The 16,108-nt window shown below is 38.5% G+C and overlaps 1 protein-coding gene across 1 annotated transcript in view; it reads right to left on the reverse strand.

Moving 5' to 3' along the window:
• The window catches only part of rbm27 (RNA binding motif protein 27), a 106,750-nt gene that overhangs the window by 72,646 nt on the left and 17,996 nt on the right, over nucleotides 1-16,108 (reverse strand). Inside the window, exons 2-6 of the mRNA XM_052013296.1 lie at nucleotides 14,293-14,411; nucleotides 9,281-9,417; nucleotides 8,112-8,206; nucleotides 5,913-6,115; nucleotides 79-345 (exon numbers count right to left, since the gene is read on the reverse strand). Coding sequence (XP_051869256.1) covers nucleotides 79-345; nucleotides 5,913-6,115; nucleotides 8,112-8,206; nucleotides 9,281-9,417; nucleotides 14,293-14,411 — 821 coding nt within the window. The remainder of the gene's footprint in view (nucleotides 1-78; nucleotides 346-5,912; nucleotides 6,116-8,111; nucleotides 8,207-9,280; nucleotides 9,418-14,292; nucleotides 14,412-16,108) is intronic.

Raw genomic sequence — 16,108 nt, forward strand, 5'->3', positions numbered from 1 at the left:
ACCCTCAAAATGAAAAGAGAGTCATTATTCAAAAACACTTCTGCAGCAGTAAACATGAAAATTGTGCACTTTACTTACCATCATAGTCTCTGCACCGGCGTTTTGGAGCTGCATTTCTACCGAAGGAATTTGTGCCCGTGTGGTTGTTATAGAAATTAGACCAGCTCTCAGTAGTGTTGTCAGGGTGGTGGACAGGAGCTACCACAGTTACTGCACTTGGAGCAGGGGGCCCTCCAGCATAATACTGATCAGCTGAACTGCTTACTGATGTACAACTAGGAACATACATGTTCTCCGTGGCCTCATTTCTTTCCAATTCAAACTTCGATCTCTCCTTATGCTGATCTGTTAATTTAAAACAGATTTTCAAATTAAGTGAATTGCTGAGAAATTTTAAATAAAAATCAATACCAAGATGATCTTGGAAGTTGCCAAATTGTACTCTGACAATGGCTGCTATATTTAAATTTTATATTCATAAAATCAACATATTCGTCAATTGTTCTCCTGAAATTACACTGCAGTCTTCCAAAAGATTGAAGGCAGTCCATATATTAATATCTGCACAGATCAATAAATTATGCTTTATACATCATATTAATCCTGAAATTGAGACAGAGTAGTATCTTGTACATACAACATTAAGACAGTGGTTACCTTGCCGTTTTTTCTTAATCCTGATATACATTTTCTTCAGTACCTTAAGCAATATTTCCAAATCTTGGTAAACAACAGTTTATGTTCATTACTGCTTATAAAATCGAAGTTCCTTCTCTCATCACTCATTCACAGTTACAGAAAACTTTGATGTTAAAAGAGAATGTACTTGCTGATCTTTATCCGTCACTGCTTTTTATCATCCTCTCACAATGGCAGGCACTTTCTAATGGAGTATAGCACCTGGTGCCCTTGCTGAGAATGAACAAGTTTTTGCAAATATAGTTGACAGTTTCTGGCAACAGAGACCTAAAGAAATAATCTGAATCCAGAGGGATTATGCGATTGCTTGCAATACACTGTTCCAAGTCTCTAAACATTACAGGATTTTTCATTCGTAGCATGCCATGTCACAGCCCACCAGTTCAATGGTTAAGTAACAAATGGGAGTTATGCAGGTGCATCTGTTAAGATCAAGGATCCAGTATTTAGCCTGATCTACAAAATTTCTTGGCTACCTTGTGAAAGTTACAGAGATACGAGTGTGAAACTGTGACCAGAAATAGCAAAGTCTGGAACTATTTCTAACCTAAAATACCCCACGGAGTCAATTATCAGCATGAATTCAAAGGTGGAAAACAATGACAGGTGCAGTGGAGAATAAATACTTAACTCTAGTCATCCCAGTATGTTTAGCATGAGCATCTGTATACCACACACCCTTGATCAAGTAATATGCATTTTCAAGTACTTGTCTGTTACTGAAAATATTTAATCATTTACTTAGACAATTTTTTAAACTTATTCACTATTCATTAGGTAGTCAACTAGATACATAGGTTATGTGTAAATAGAGATAAATTGAGTACTAGGGGTACTCAAATTATTTAAACAGTGCACTAAGTAGGTGCCAATCAATATTTGGAAAGTTGAAGTCTCCCATTATAATAACCCTGTTATTTTCACATCTTTCCAAAAAACTGCGTCCCAATCTGCTCCTCAGTGTCCCTACTGCTACTGGGGGGGCCTACAGAATACCCCCAGGAGGGTAACTGCCCCTTTCTTGTTCCTAACTTCCACCCATACTGACTCTACAGAGGATCCTTCTACATTATCTACCCTTTCTGCAGCTGTAACAGTGTCCCTGACGAGTAACACCACCCCTACCCCTCTTCTCCCCCCCCACCCCTTTTAAAACACTGAAAACCAGGAATATTCAATATCCATTCCTGCCCTGATGTCAGCCATGTCTCTGTAATAGCCACAATATCATAGCCCCATGTACTAATCCAAGCTCTCAGTTCATCTCCCTTATTCCTGATGCTTCTCGCATTTAAGTAAATGCACTTTAGCCCATCCACTTTACTACTTTTATAGCCTGTACTCTGCTTCTCCTTCTTCAAAGCCTCTCTACCTGTCAGATCTGACTTTTCTCCATCCTCTTCTTCCTCTGACCTACTCCTCCGGTTCCCTTCCCCCTCGCAATCTAGTTTAAACCATCCTGAACCACCCTAGCAAACCTGGCCGCAAGGATATTGGCCACCCTCAGGTTTGGGTGTAACCCGTCCTCTCTGTACAGGCCCCACCTTCCCCAGAAGAGATCCCAATGATCCAAAAACCTAAAACCCTCCCTCCTGCACCAACTTCTCAGCCATGAATTTATTTGCCATCTCCTCCTATTCCTCCCTTCACTATCGTGTGGCACTGGCAGCAATCCCGAGATCGCTACCCGAGGTCCTGTTCTTCAGCCTTCTGCCTAGCTCGCTAAACTCACTTTTCAGGATCTCATCCCTCTTCCCACCTATGTCATTGGTACCAACATGAACCACGACTTCTGGCTGTTCTCCCTCCCGCTCTAGAATCCTGTGGACCCGATCAGTGACATCCCAAACCCTGGCACCTGGGAGGCAACATCCCATCCAGGATTCATGCTCACTGCCACAGAACCTCCTATCTGTTTCCCTGACTATCGAGTCCCCTATCACTACTGCCATCTTCTTCTCCTCCCTTCCCTTCTGAGCAGCAGGACCAGTCCCAGTGCCATAGACCTGGCTACTGCTGCTCGGCCCCGGCAGGTCATCTCCCTCAACAGCCTCCAAAGCGGAAAATCTGTTACTGAGGGGAACAGCCTCCGGGGTCCTCTGCTCTATCTGCCTGTTTGTTTTCTTTTTCCTTTTCCCTCCCCTGACAGTCACCATTCTATCTACTTCCTGGACTCCAGTAGTACCTGCCCTAAGGGGGGGGGGTGACCGTCTCCTTATGTACAGTATCTACAAAACTCCCCCCCCCCCCCCCCCCCCCCCCCCCCGATGCTGCGTGGTGTTTGAAGCTGCAACTCCAGCTCATCGATTGTGAGCCGAAGTTCCTCCAGCCTCAAGCGCTTACTGCAGATGTGGCCAACGTGGACCACAGCAAGGTCCATAATCTCCCACATCAAGCAGCTGCAGCACACCACCATGTCCTCCATCTGAACTAATTCTTTTTTCCCCCTAGTTTTTCGACTTAAAAATTTATAACAGATAACAGGTAAGCCTTACCTTTACCTACCTACCAGCTACTGACCTGCCTCACCCCTTTAAGCCGAAGCCCCTTGAGCCAAGCCCGACCATTCTGCTCCCTCTCACTCCACTGCCTGCTCCGACACTGGCCGCTGGGTATGGTGGTTTGCTTCTTAAACTGCCTGCGCCTTACCTGCCAACGTCACGCGCCTGCACAGTCCAGCCCTCACTATTCCCGATTAAAAACTTATAAAACAACTTAAAAAACCTTATAAAATCTAACCCTTATAATAAAAACCCTATTAAAAATAAAAGAAAAAACTTATCGGGGACTTTTGTGCTGTGGTTGTAGGACCCATTCTCTTGTTTTCTTCAGTGAATGAGTTGTTGGCGACTTGGAACTTGGCCTGCAAACATTTGTGTACTCCAGATTTAATGAGAGAAGTTGGGCTGGCAGGTTCAAGACAACACCATCAAGATGAAGACGCAAAATGTAAATCAACTTCCAGGGGTGTGCAAATTTGAGAAGGATGCTCCAAACTTGCATGATTAGCAACATCAAGCACATTTGTGCGGTCAAAAAAGGCCTCATATAGTGTTTGATGCTACTTCTTCCATTTCTCTTTGAGCCATTACCTGGTAGAGGTGACATCCATTGGTCCAGTAGATTGGCAGGATCCCCTCTACGACCAGTGAGAGGAGACAAAGGGACTTCACAATTATCTACATTAAACTGCATAGTAGTTTGCCATTGATTTCTACCACATTAACCAACTTAATTGGTGTTCTTATTTTGGTTTCAAATTTCTGCATGGCTCATCTTTCCCCCACCCCATAAGTCTTGGATGTCTGCACTCCTAATAATGGCTTCTTATGCATCTCCAATTTTCATTGCACACTAAGAGCTGACTGTTTTAATCAACATTTAGACTGGGCAAGTCAAATTAGCACCAACAAGATATAGAGGATGAATTCTTGGAATATATACATGATGGATTTCTAGATCAATTTGCTAACTGAATAGGGAAAAGCTATTTTAGATTTAGTACTGAGCAATGAGAAAGTGTAAATAATAATCTTGTTGGAAAGGGGCCTAGAACATGAAAGTTTTACATAGAATTCTTTATGCTACGGTAATTCAATCTGAAACCAGGGTTTCCAATCTAATAAACTGCTATGACATATTGGGAAACTACATTAATAGGGTATGACAGGGGATATGTGATGTCTAACATTTAAAGAAATAACATACAATTTCCTTTAGGGAAAAAGAAAAAGCACCATGAAAAAGCAGTCCAACCATGGTTAATAGGAAAAATTAAATACAGTATTAAATCTAATGAAAAGTCTTAAAGTTGTCAGAGAAAGTAGCAAACCTGAGGATTGGGAGTGTCTTAGAATTGTAATGAGGGGTCACCAAGAAAATGATAAAGAAAGGGAAAACAGTGCGAGTAAATTGGTGAGAAAAAAACTGTATGAACTTCTGTTGGTATGCAAAAAAGAAAAGGCTAGCAAGAGAATTTATAAATGGAGAATAAGGAAATGGCAGAGGACCTTTGTCCATCTTTACGAAAAAAAAGACGAAAAATACTGGAGAACCAAGGATCCAGGCAAAGGAGGAAATTACAAGAATTTATTATTAATGAAAAACCGTTAGAGATGTTAATGGCTCTGAAAACTGATAAAATTCAAATGATCTGTTGACCTACATCCCAGAGTTTAGAAAGATTTACTATGGAGATAGTGGATGCTCTAGTTGTCATCTTCCAAAACATTTTTTTTTAAAAAAAGAGATGATTTTGGAAAATGGTTCCGATATATTAGAAGGCAGTAAAATATGACCACATTATTTAAGGAGAAAAGAAAAAAAAATAGGGAACTACTGACGTGTTGGCTTGACATTAGTAGTTGGAGAAAATGCTGGAATCTACAATAATAGGTGTAATAACAGGGGTACTAGAAAATAAATACATGCTTGATTTGAGATAACATGAATCTATAAAAAGGAAAATCATGTTTGAATAATTTACTGGTTTTTCAAAGATACACTGAGTAAATTAGAATGTATTTGAATTTTCGGAAGGCTTTCAATAAAGTTCCATGCTAGAGGTCACTGTACAAAAGGTAAAGCACATAAATTGGCTAATATACTAGTGTGGATTGATGCAGAAAACAATAATAGGAAGAAATAGGATGGCATGCTATGGCTAGCAGGGTATCATATAAATTGGCAGGTGCAAAGATACCTAGAAATTTGCACAGAATTGTTCTACTCCAGGTTAAACCAATTTATAACTGTGCAGCAGACTTTTTTTTGGTGGTGGGGGGGTGTTGGGGACATGTGAATGAATTTCTAATCCATTGTATATTAACACCTTGCTATTTAGATCACCCATACTATTGTTACCTCCTTTTGCACTGTCAATATTTGCCCGACTGCTCTATAGAAAGGTGCCTTGGAAAGTTTTCCTAATTAAAAAGAAATAAATGGGGCAGATACCTTGATTAAACTTTAGTCAACAATGAAATGAGTTCAAAGTAGAGAAAACTCTCAGTAAAAGCCAGACCCACATTAAAAAAAATCTAACTTTCACTAAACAATTGTTATTCAATACCAATATGAAGAATTATAATTCAGTGCTAATAATAGACTACTCACCAGAGTACAACACACCTTTCAAAATATAAAAGTTTAATAGGTGCAGTCACTGAAGTCTGGTCAAAAACAATAGACCCAAGCTACACAAGCTCACTTACCCCTGCTTGTGCTGTTGCTGCGGCCAAGGACTCGATTCCGGTCTCTACTGCGACTGCGACTTCGACTTTTGGTCTTTGACGGACTGTGGCTATAACTTCTGCCTCTTCGACGGTCATATCGATCTCGATAAAGATCTCTAGAATGGGGATATCTCTCAAAGTCTCTGCGCCGTCGTTCTTCACGTTTTTTCTCGTCGCGAGTTCTGATAAATGTTTTAAAAAATGATATTTTAAAAATTCATGGCCCTGTGGAGTAATACCCTTACAAAAATTAATACTTTAGCTCCAATGGCATAGAAAACAATTGAAATAGTCTATTTCAGTTATCTTTTCTGACATTGAAGTGTTGCAGAGTGTAGTGACCAACAGAAATTTCTGTTCATCTGAGCAACAAACTAAAATGATATTTGCAAGTTTCTCAATGGCATTGCCGGAAAAAAAGTGTTGGGGAAAAAAAAATAAAAAGCTGAGATTTACAAATATTAAATGAACACTACGGATGTTTTCTGGAACTAACTTACTTGAAAACACAGTAGATTTTGATGTTTACTGATAATACCTCCTTCTGTTAAAAGCATTTGAATCACTGTGCATTCAAATCTTCAATACCAAGACGCACATGCATTCCATACACTGGATGATATTAATTGTAACACATATTAGCAAAATTTTGTTCTCCAATGTTACTAAATGGAAATGTGCCGTGTGGTTTGAAATTAAAATCCACTATAGAAAATTAGTAGGTACATACAAATTGTACAAATGGCAAGGATACAATTTCATTCTAAATCATGGATTAAAAAGGGGCATCAACATCTTAAGAACAAGTAACAAAAGTAGTAGGCCATATGCTCTTCTCAGCCTGTTACATGGTTCAAATTCTTTAACACCACTTTCTCACCCTATCCCCAAAATTCATTGAGTGTTTCTGATCTCAATCTTGACTACACTCTACAACTCAGTATCCATTGTTTTCAGGGATACAGAAGTCTAAATATTTACAATCCTCTGGAGTTAATATATTTTAGTTCCAAATGGTTGTTTTTCTCTCCTGAAGCCACAATCCCTTGTCCAGACTACAGAACCAGGGAAATGGTGTCTCAGCACTCAGATGAAATTCATAATTTCAGACCTGCTTCTAGGTTGACTTGGATGTTTAAATTAGTAGGTCTGCTACCTCACAGCTCCAGTGATCAGATTCAATCCTGGCCTCTTGTGCTGTTTGTGTGGAGTTCACACACCCTTCCTATTACAACACAGGTTTCCTTCAGGTGACCCACCTTCCAACCACATCCCAAAGACACACAGGTTGATAGATTAATTGGCCACTGTAAATTGCCCTAAGTGTGTAGGTGAGTGAAAGAAGCTGGGTGTAATTGATGGTAACATGGGGAGAATAAAATGGGATTAGTGCAAGTGGGTGTAAATGTGTGGACTCGTAGATCAAAGGGCCCACTTCCATGCTGTCTGGCTCTGAGACTCTACCCTGTGTAGTTTGAAGAAGAGATCATGGCCTCAAAACTCTATCCATGTCTCTAGCATGGTCAAGAGATCATAGCCCCAAGACTCTAGCAAAATTGGACATCCTACAGTCTGATGCTCACCTATTCCATTCATTTAGATTGTTAGAAGCCAATTCCAAAAACTGATCCTTGTGACAGTCCACATTACATGATGTTATGTTATAGGAAACCATCCTGAAGATGACCCATTTATTCCCACTTTGTTTTCTAGCCATTAACCAATGCTCAATCCATACAAATCCTACGAGTGTAATAAAAGGCCCTTCATCTCCTTAATGTCTTAATCTTTTTTTTAAACTATAACATTATAAGAAAAAACACAAACTGAAAATAATGTGATTACCATTATCTATTGTAATATGGTGTCTTAAATACAATGTACATTTGTCATAAACAATAGCAATGAAGCAATTCTTCTTTGACTACCGCTAGTAGATTTGCTAAGGTTTTACGAGTAAATAAGGCAAAAGGGATATTTTTCCTGAGACTGCATTTTCCAAAACAAAACTACAAATGGCATAAAACATTGTTTTTAAATTTCATTCCATATTCCTTTACATCAAAATCTACATTAAGCACAAGTCAAACATAACACAAATCACTGAAATGTATGAAAACATAAGTCAAGCTCAAATTCAAGCACAAATTTTCAGTTAATTAGAGTCAAATTTCATACCTTGTATCAATAGGCCCTAATAGGGGTTTAAAAGGACTGTGACTTTTCTTTAATAAAGGTTTTCTACCATCTTGGTCCTCATCATAGAGGGGAACCTAAAATAACAAGCACAATTAATAAAAAAAATGTAAACCAAAATGCTCAGTACAGTCACATCATCATAAAAATGTATTCAGAAGACTCAATGCAACACATTTATCTCCCATAAAATTAAACGAGAAAATGATATGACTGCATCTATATTCCATATGTGTACCACTTTGAAAGTGGTCACCCTGTCTCTGACAATTCAAACATGACATGAAAGCTCAGCATTCATTTTATTACAAAATCTGACCAATTTTATGGACATTCAAGTCTGAAGCTATCGTCAATGCCCTAAATTTGTCAGTTAGTACATTTAAAATTTCTTTCTGCAGGTCCAAGAAAACTGCTTTGATTTCAATATGTGGTTGAGAACAGAAAACCAAAAATGAGGCAAAACAGCAAATCAGAAATAATGATACACCTAAAAGTAGCTACATAGATTATTAAAAATACTGCGCATCCACTTGTGTAGTACATTCGAACATGCAAGTGGATGCTAGCACCTGCAATTCAACGTGTAATAATCAGTGCTGATGTTCAAAAGATTAGAAAGGTAAACAGCTGAACAGTTTTGTTTTGCCAATTTATAATTTGCAGATTTTCAATACCTTAAGACACAATTTCAGGTAACATGAGTACAAAGTATTTTTCCCTTAATGAGATTTTCAAAGGTGCTTGATTCTTAACAGATATTTTCCTGATTTGTGCGCTCTTTCTCCAATCTGTTGTCTCCCTATCATCTATAAAACAACTCTTTGCACCCCTTGAGCTTTTGTTACCCCTTACATACTGTCACAATGCCTGGTACTAAGTAGCTCTGCAATTAAACAATATCTTACAGAAACCTGTCATAATCCTACTTGCACCCAGGATGAAGTAACTGAATAGCAAGAAAAATAAAGAATGTACATTTAACTCCTCTCCATGCCAGCTTTATTTTTAGTAAGCTCGGCCTTGAGACATGGGCAGAACTGGCAAGGTTGCTTCTAAACTGCAGATCTTTCTCCTAAAGGGCATTAATGGCACAGAGGATCACACTACTACAGAAACTTACTCGCAAAAGTAAATACATCATTACTCACTTCTTTTTTGTCCTCCCTCTCTTGCCACGTAGGCTGCATGTCCTGCTTCAAGGTCTCCTGGACAAGTTGTTCTGGTCGTGGCACGTAGTTCTTTGTGCTTAAAGCATCAAAAAGTTTGTCCACAAAGCCAACAGTTTCTATCAAATAATTATAAACTAATGGTGAAAATGCAGCATAGAGAAATCAAATCATTTAATAATTAACATTTGTAATTTAATTTCTATGGGCAATCTATACGTGAACATATACTACACTCATACAGAACTTGCTTGCTTATATGTATAAAGATTCTTGCAAATTATTGATAACTCCTTAGAAAAAAGTATTTCTGCCAACTTGTGTCAGAAGAAATCAAACAAAAAGGATGAATTGTAAAAGGACAAAGGTACATTGTTAGTCTTTTGCAAAATAAAATTACCCTGCACATCATCCAGCTGATAGTGAATAGCTCAGTCATAGCCCATTAAGAAGTGAGCCACAACCTAGCTCACAAATGAGACTTACTAAAACATTTTTTGAACAATTCTCATCTGAATTGCCCATTTACATGAGCCAGAATTTTTTTTTGCAAAGACGGAAGGAAAGGGGGAAATGAAGTTTAATAAAAACTGGAAGGTTCACACACACAATTTGAACCAAAATATTAGACAGTGAACAAAAATAAAAAAATTTCAGTAACTATCTAGCCTCTTACCTTCTGGACACACTATAAATGGAGAATATCTGACAATGCTAAAAGTGATTGAATGGTTCACATTAGTTACGAGTCACAACTTAAACCCTGAGTAGTAGAATTCATCAAACTATGAATGCTTCAACCATTTTTTCCAAATACCATCAGTTCCTTGCAATGCATGGACAAGAAAAGCAGGTAGGTATAATGAGTCAGGACTCAACATCTTAAAAATACAGGTTCAATTACTTGCATTAACTTTCAAATGACACGGTTATCACCCAAAAGTGCTACACTGCTGCAAATGCTTTGAGCTACAGACGGAATAGTTTTGAACTATCTTTCACATGTGATGGGAACTAATTAGAACATATTGACAGCATTCCTTATTACTTAATTAATGAATACATTAACTGGTCAAACTTTATTTCCAAACATAGATCCAGATTTTTTTTTGAAGATATGCACTTAAGTCACTGGGAGCCTTGATGCAAAAAGAAATTGAGTGCTTTGCCTCACGGGATGTTAAACTCCATACTTTCCACCATAACCCCACACAGGTAACAATTAGAAGTATATTTTCATTACTACCCTTCAAACCAAAAACCATGCCAGTGATTTTTCTGAATTCTTATTCTATTTCATGCACCTGCCACAAGCACAAAAATAATGGTTCAGGTTTCTTAGCTGCAACATATTTACAGCCAATGATTTTTACTGATTTAAAAAATATATTGTACTAACAAACCAGCATCGGTCATCCAAACCTAGACAATCAGTTCAGCACAACAGTGAACTCCCAACACTCAAAATTTTATGCTGCATCTTTTAACATTAACAAACTGACCAAGTCTATTAAGCAGAGATCAGTCTAGTAGGAACTGCATTCAGGCTTACACGTCATTTCAAAACCTAAATTTGCAGATCTGCCAAGAATCTCTGTGGTGCGTTCCAAGTACAAATTCTGAAAAATATAATGAATATTTTAAAGGTAATCCTCTGGATGGCTAGATTTAGTGTCCAAGTCACCCTCCTGCCTTAGCAGGAAAATCTGAGCCAGTCAGAGAAATGAATAAGGAAACAAGGGTATACCCCTTTTCATATCACTACAAACTAAAATATCCTCACAAATATCGTATGAACATGAAGTGACGCATTCCAAACATTAAATTGAGGAAAGGCACTATGAACCATGTACTGCAATTTAGGCACAGAGAGAGATCAGGGTTCACACTAATAAATATTCCAAGGCAGCAGAACAAATTGCTGTTAATAAAGCAGATACAATTTTCCCAACAAAACTATTCCATTATTGCCTTAGAGCCAACCGGACAACTTCCAAGCTAGGGTCACATAATCCATAACATCTGGCTGCCCTGAAGTCCATCATTATTCACACCCATGAACACACAATTGCCTTCTCTACCAGAAAACAGATTTAATAACAACCAGCATATCCAGGAATTAATAAACCATAAGTACAAGTTGTTCTTCAAAGCACCATCGCAACTCAAGGAGAAGCCAGTAGCTTTGATGTCATCATTACTACTGACTAATTTTGTTTTACAATTCCAGATTATTTTGAAATTAAATTCCATAGTAGGATTTGAACTCTGGTCTCTGCATTGATCACCCATTGGACTACTAGCCCAGAAACCGGACAGCTTTTCCACCATTATACGCTACTCTCAATCTTCGCTGCCCAGCATCTCTAGTGAGTTTCCCACCGCAGTGGAATTAAAACACAGGACTTGAGGAAAACTAGTCAACTTTTGTGGCCTCTACTCCAGAACAAAAATTACTTCAACTTCATTAAGAGCTCCAGTATACAGATGATGCTGACATATGTGCACACTCCACTGAGCTCCAAACCTTTGTTGATTTCTTCATTGAAAACTACAGGTCCTTTACTAACCAGCCCCTACCATATACCATACATGTCCCCCTACTCTATGGTTGTTCCATGCCAAGATCCCAGTCGACGTGGAACACTTCTCAGGATCTCGAGGTACCCTCACAAGGAGTAGACAATGTTGACAAAACCTACTGCTAAGACTAAGTTCTGCAAGCCAGCAATAAGCTTGTGGTCTAACAAGCAGCAGATTTCTTGTCCTTCTACATACATCAGAGACTTAGACAATCTATAGTCAGTACTTCAGAGCACTGGAGAAGACCACAATGCAGTGTCTGCAAAATCTTCCAAATCCATTGGGAGGATGGGCAAACTAATGTCAATGGATCGGCAAACTAATGTCGATGGCCTCCGCCTGGGCCAACATCCACAGCAGAGTCTCTGATCATGTTCAAGCATGTGAAGCATGAGCAGCAAAAATGTAAAGCAATCTAATCAATCCACTACCCATTCCTTCAAGCTCCACGTGTAGCATTCTATGCAGGATCCAAAAGACTACCTCAAATTAAAAATGTAAAAGAAGCAACTCGTCCTCCACAGCAGAACTACAAAGCTGGTCGTATTATGTACATAGTTCTTCAATCATCTGCAGATTCAAAGTGATGGCAGCTGGTAGGGTAAATGTGGGGAAAAAAGTCTTCTTACGAAATACAATAAGTGTGCTTATGATCTGCAACTCACTCCCTGCAAGAGCAGTGGGAAACACAAGTCAATTAAGACTTTCTAAAGGGAATTGGATAAACACAAAAAGATAATTTGCAGAGCTATTAGGAAGAGAGCAGGTTAATGGGAATCAAATAGGTTGCCCAATAAGGACCTGACATGGAGGAAAAAAAAGAGAAAAATGGCCTTGTTTAAAAGAATGTTCTATGCTGTAATGATTCTACAACATCCACCTGATAGGGCAGACCAGACCACTGTTTAGCGTCTCACCCACTAGACAGCACCTCCAATAGTGAAATAGTGTTAAAAAGCAAAGTCAACCGAGATATTGTGCTAAATTCTTTTTCTGAATGATTTCACAAATTTCTTATTCATAAGTTTCTATGTTGTTAAGACAAAACATTTGTGCATCTCAAGAAAAGACAAAAATGAAAGGGCTACAAAGGCATTTTAATGTAGCTGTAGTGCAATAACTGAACCAGAGCAGAACTCCAATTGAAGTACGTTTTATCCACAACTTTCACCAATCTTCACACAAGGATCACTAAAGCATCATTCAACAATACACGCCATTGTGAACAACCGCGCTTCCTCCAAACCTGTACTTTCTACCACGCTGAGTGCGTGATCTATGCATGCACTGTCAAAATAAAAACAACCCTTGAAGATCCACCTTTTCTATTGCATAGAATAAACTATTTAACATTGAAAGCCATCTGAAGTAAAATGTACTCAAATCTCACATTTGTATTACATGAGAAAGCAAGGTAGGAACCCGCCTCCTTACCCAGGGAAAAGTGACAAACTCAAAGAGAGGCAAATCATTAGATTCCAGTCAGAATTAATTCACTGCCCCAATGCACAATTTAAAATTAAGCATTAGAAATAATCAAGTCATTACATGCAGTCAGACTTGTACAAATTAAAAGTTGACCTCTAACTACAGCTACCATGTTTTTAGGTTAACGTGCATACACATAGTATTGTCATTCAAGACTCACAAGAATGGCAACGTCTTAACCCAATAATAAAATAAATGTACATTAAAATTGGAAATTTAACAAGTACTGACTTTAAAAGATCACACACATATCACATTAGTCATGCAGTGCCCAAAATGTTGAGTATGTGCTTAAATATGAAGATTTTCTGGAGGTTTAACATAAAGGTACAATAATATGATTCATTGACAAAAAAAAAATTTTTTTTTCAAAACAGCAAATGTGGATCAATAACAATGAAATGGCTACAACTAATTTTAACCTGGTTAGTAATCAGACCCTAGTAATTATGGAAAATATATTTGTACTGAAGATACTTGACATATATGGCTGAGAGTCAGGAAAAAAAGTTAGCTTCTCTATTGATTCTGTTGATTAATGCAGTTTAATGTGAAATTGGGCCATGCAGATTAGAAAAATCCTAAATTTTAAAAATGGCACAATAACTTAGATCGTTTCAATCAAATAAACAACAGGGGAACAACAATTTACCTCAGTGGGATTCTGAATCGGTGTTCACACCACTTATCTGCTACTGGAAGATACATCTTTTGACATCAGATGAGGACAAATCAAACATATAATTCTCCTAATCACCCCAATCTCAAACATGCACCCTCCTAGCAAGATTTAGATAATTCAGTTACACTTGCACCCTATGTTTTTTGTAATATATAGTCCAGTTGGATTAAAAACATTGGTAAACTGGAACTATTCCCTTTAAATAAATGCACAAGAAAGCAGGAAACAAAACAAATCTTACCTTTTTGCAGAAATACGTCCAGTTGATCAACGCACAAAGCCTTCAGTTCTTTTTCTGGCTTGTCTTTCTTAACTAAAGCCACAACATACTTTGCTAAAGCTGAAGGATCAGCGTCACAACTGCAAAATAAGAATTAAATTAAAAAAGTCACTCAAGACTGACACAAAAGGCTCGAGAAACTCAGCGGGTCAGGCAGCATCTATGGAGGTAAATGGACAGTCAACTTTTCAGATCGAAACTCTTCAGCTGGACTTCATCCATCTCTACTTAAGTGACTGATGAGATTTGAAGATTTTTCTTCCAAAGAGAGATCAAATGCAACTTCAGGTATTTACATTATAATGGAACAACAAACCACAAAATTAAAAATCCATGTACTCTTCATTCTAATATAATCTTTTCAATCTCATCCACAGAAATACCAGTCATCAGCACAAGAAAGAGCAGGTGTAGGCCATTTGGCCCCTCACACCTGCCCCAGCGTTCAATAAGATCATGACTTCTACTTCAGGGACACTTTCCTCCACAAACCCAATGTCCCTTGATTCCCTTTATATCTTAAAAAAAAATATCAGTCTTAAATATATTCAGCAACTGACCCTACCTCTCACAAACACACATACACACACCCACCCAACTTGAAGAAGTTTCTCATCTTTGTTTTGAATGGTCTGTCCATTGGCCCAACTCCAGACATACCAGGCAGCAAAAATAGCAACTCCACATCTCCCCCATTAAGCTCCTTGACAATTTTGTATAGTTCAATTAGATCACCACTCAACCTTCTAAACTCAGGAGAGTACAGGCCTGGTTTGTTTAATCTCTTCTCACATGACAAATCTGCCCTCCCGTGAATCATTCTACTAAACCATCACAGCACTCCCACTATAGCAAGTATAGCTTTCATTACATAGGGAGACCAGATCCTTATTCTAGTTGCGATCTCACAAAACCCTATAAAGTTGGAGCAAGCTGTCTCCATGCAATAAAGGCCAAGATACTACTTGCCTTCCCGATCGTTTTCGACCTGAAACATCAACTGTTTCACTTCCCACAGATGCTGCTGACCTGCTGAGTATTTCCAGCATTTTCTGGTTTGATTTTATATTTGCAGCATCTGCATTTTTGTTTTGATTTTGTTAACTTTTCATGATGCTATGGCAAGTACTGCCGCAGTCCCAGGCCTCAATTAACATTTATGTTAGACTCACAAACCAGTGTAGAAAAGACATTACCTTGCTCTAAGCAGTTTTCCCCACTTTGCTGTGGAGCACCTGAAATAGACTGATGCAGCCACATTACTGCAAGCTTTAAATGATAAATTTGGCAACGAATAAAACGGAAATTTATATATGAATTTTGGGTTCATGTGCAAAAAAAGGTAGTGTTATGGACTGGGTTACTATTGATGAATGTCCCTTTAAGATAGAGCATAGTGGTGTGTGTGTGTGTGTGTGTGTGTGTGTGTGTGTGTGTGTGTGTGTGTGTGTGTGTGTGTGTGTGTGTGTGTGTGTGTTGGCGTGGTGTCGACAACAGAAGATAAAGGACGTAATGACGTTTTTGAAGCAGTCAGTCAGAGTCAGTGGAAGAGAGAGAAAGAGACAGCAGCCTGCTAGTCTCTATCGATGGATGAAAAACAGTAACTGTGCCTGTCACTACAATCCACATTTGGGTTATTGGAGTAATCCAGTGGAGTCCACTTTGTCGTTAACCTGTAGAGGGAAATAGGTATTTGTGTGGACAGCCACATCTTGGATGCTTTTCGGGGTGGCAGATACTTCGGAACAAAGCAGTGGAGTTCACTTTGTTGTTGACC

The sequence above is a fragment of the Pristis pectinata genome, chromosome 4 (genome assembly GCF_009764475.1).
Source record: "Pristis pectinata isolate sPriPec2 chromosome 4, sPriPec2.1.pri, whole genome shotgun sequence".
Taxonomy (NCBI): Eukaryota; Metazoa; Chordata; class Chondrichthyes; order Rhinopristiformes; family Pristidae; genus Pristis; species Pristis pectinata.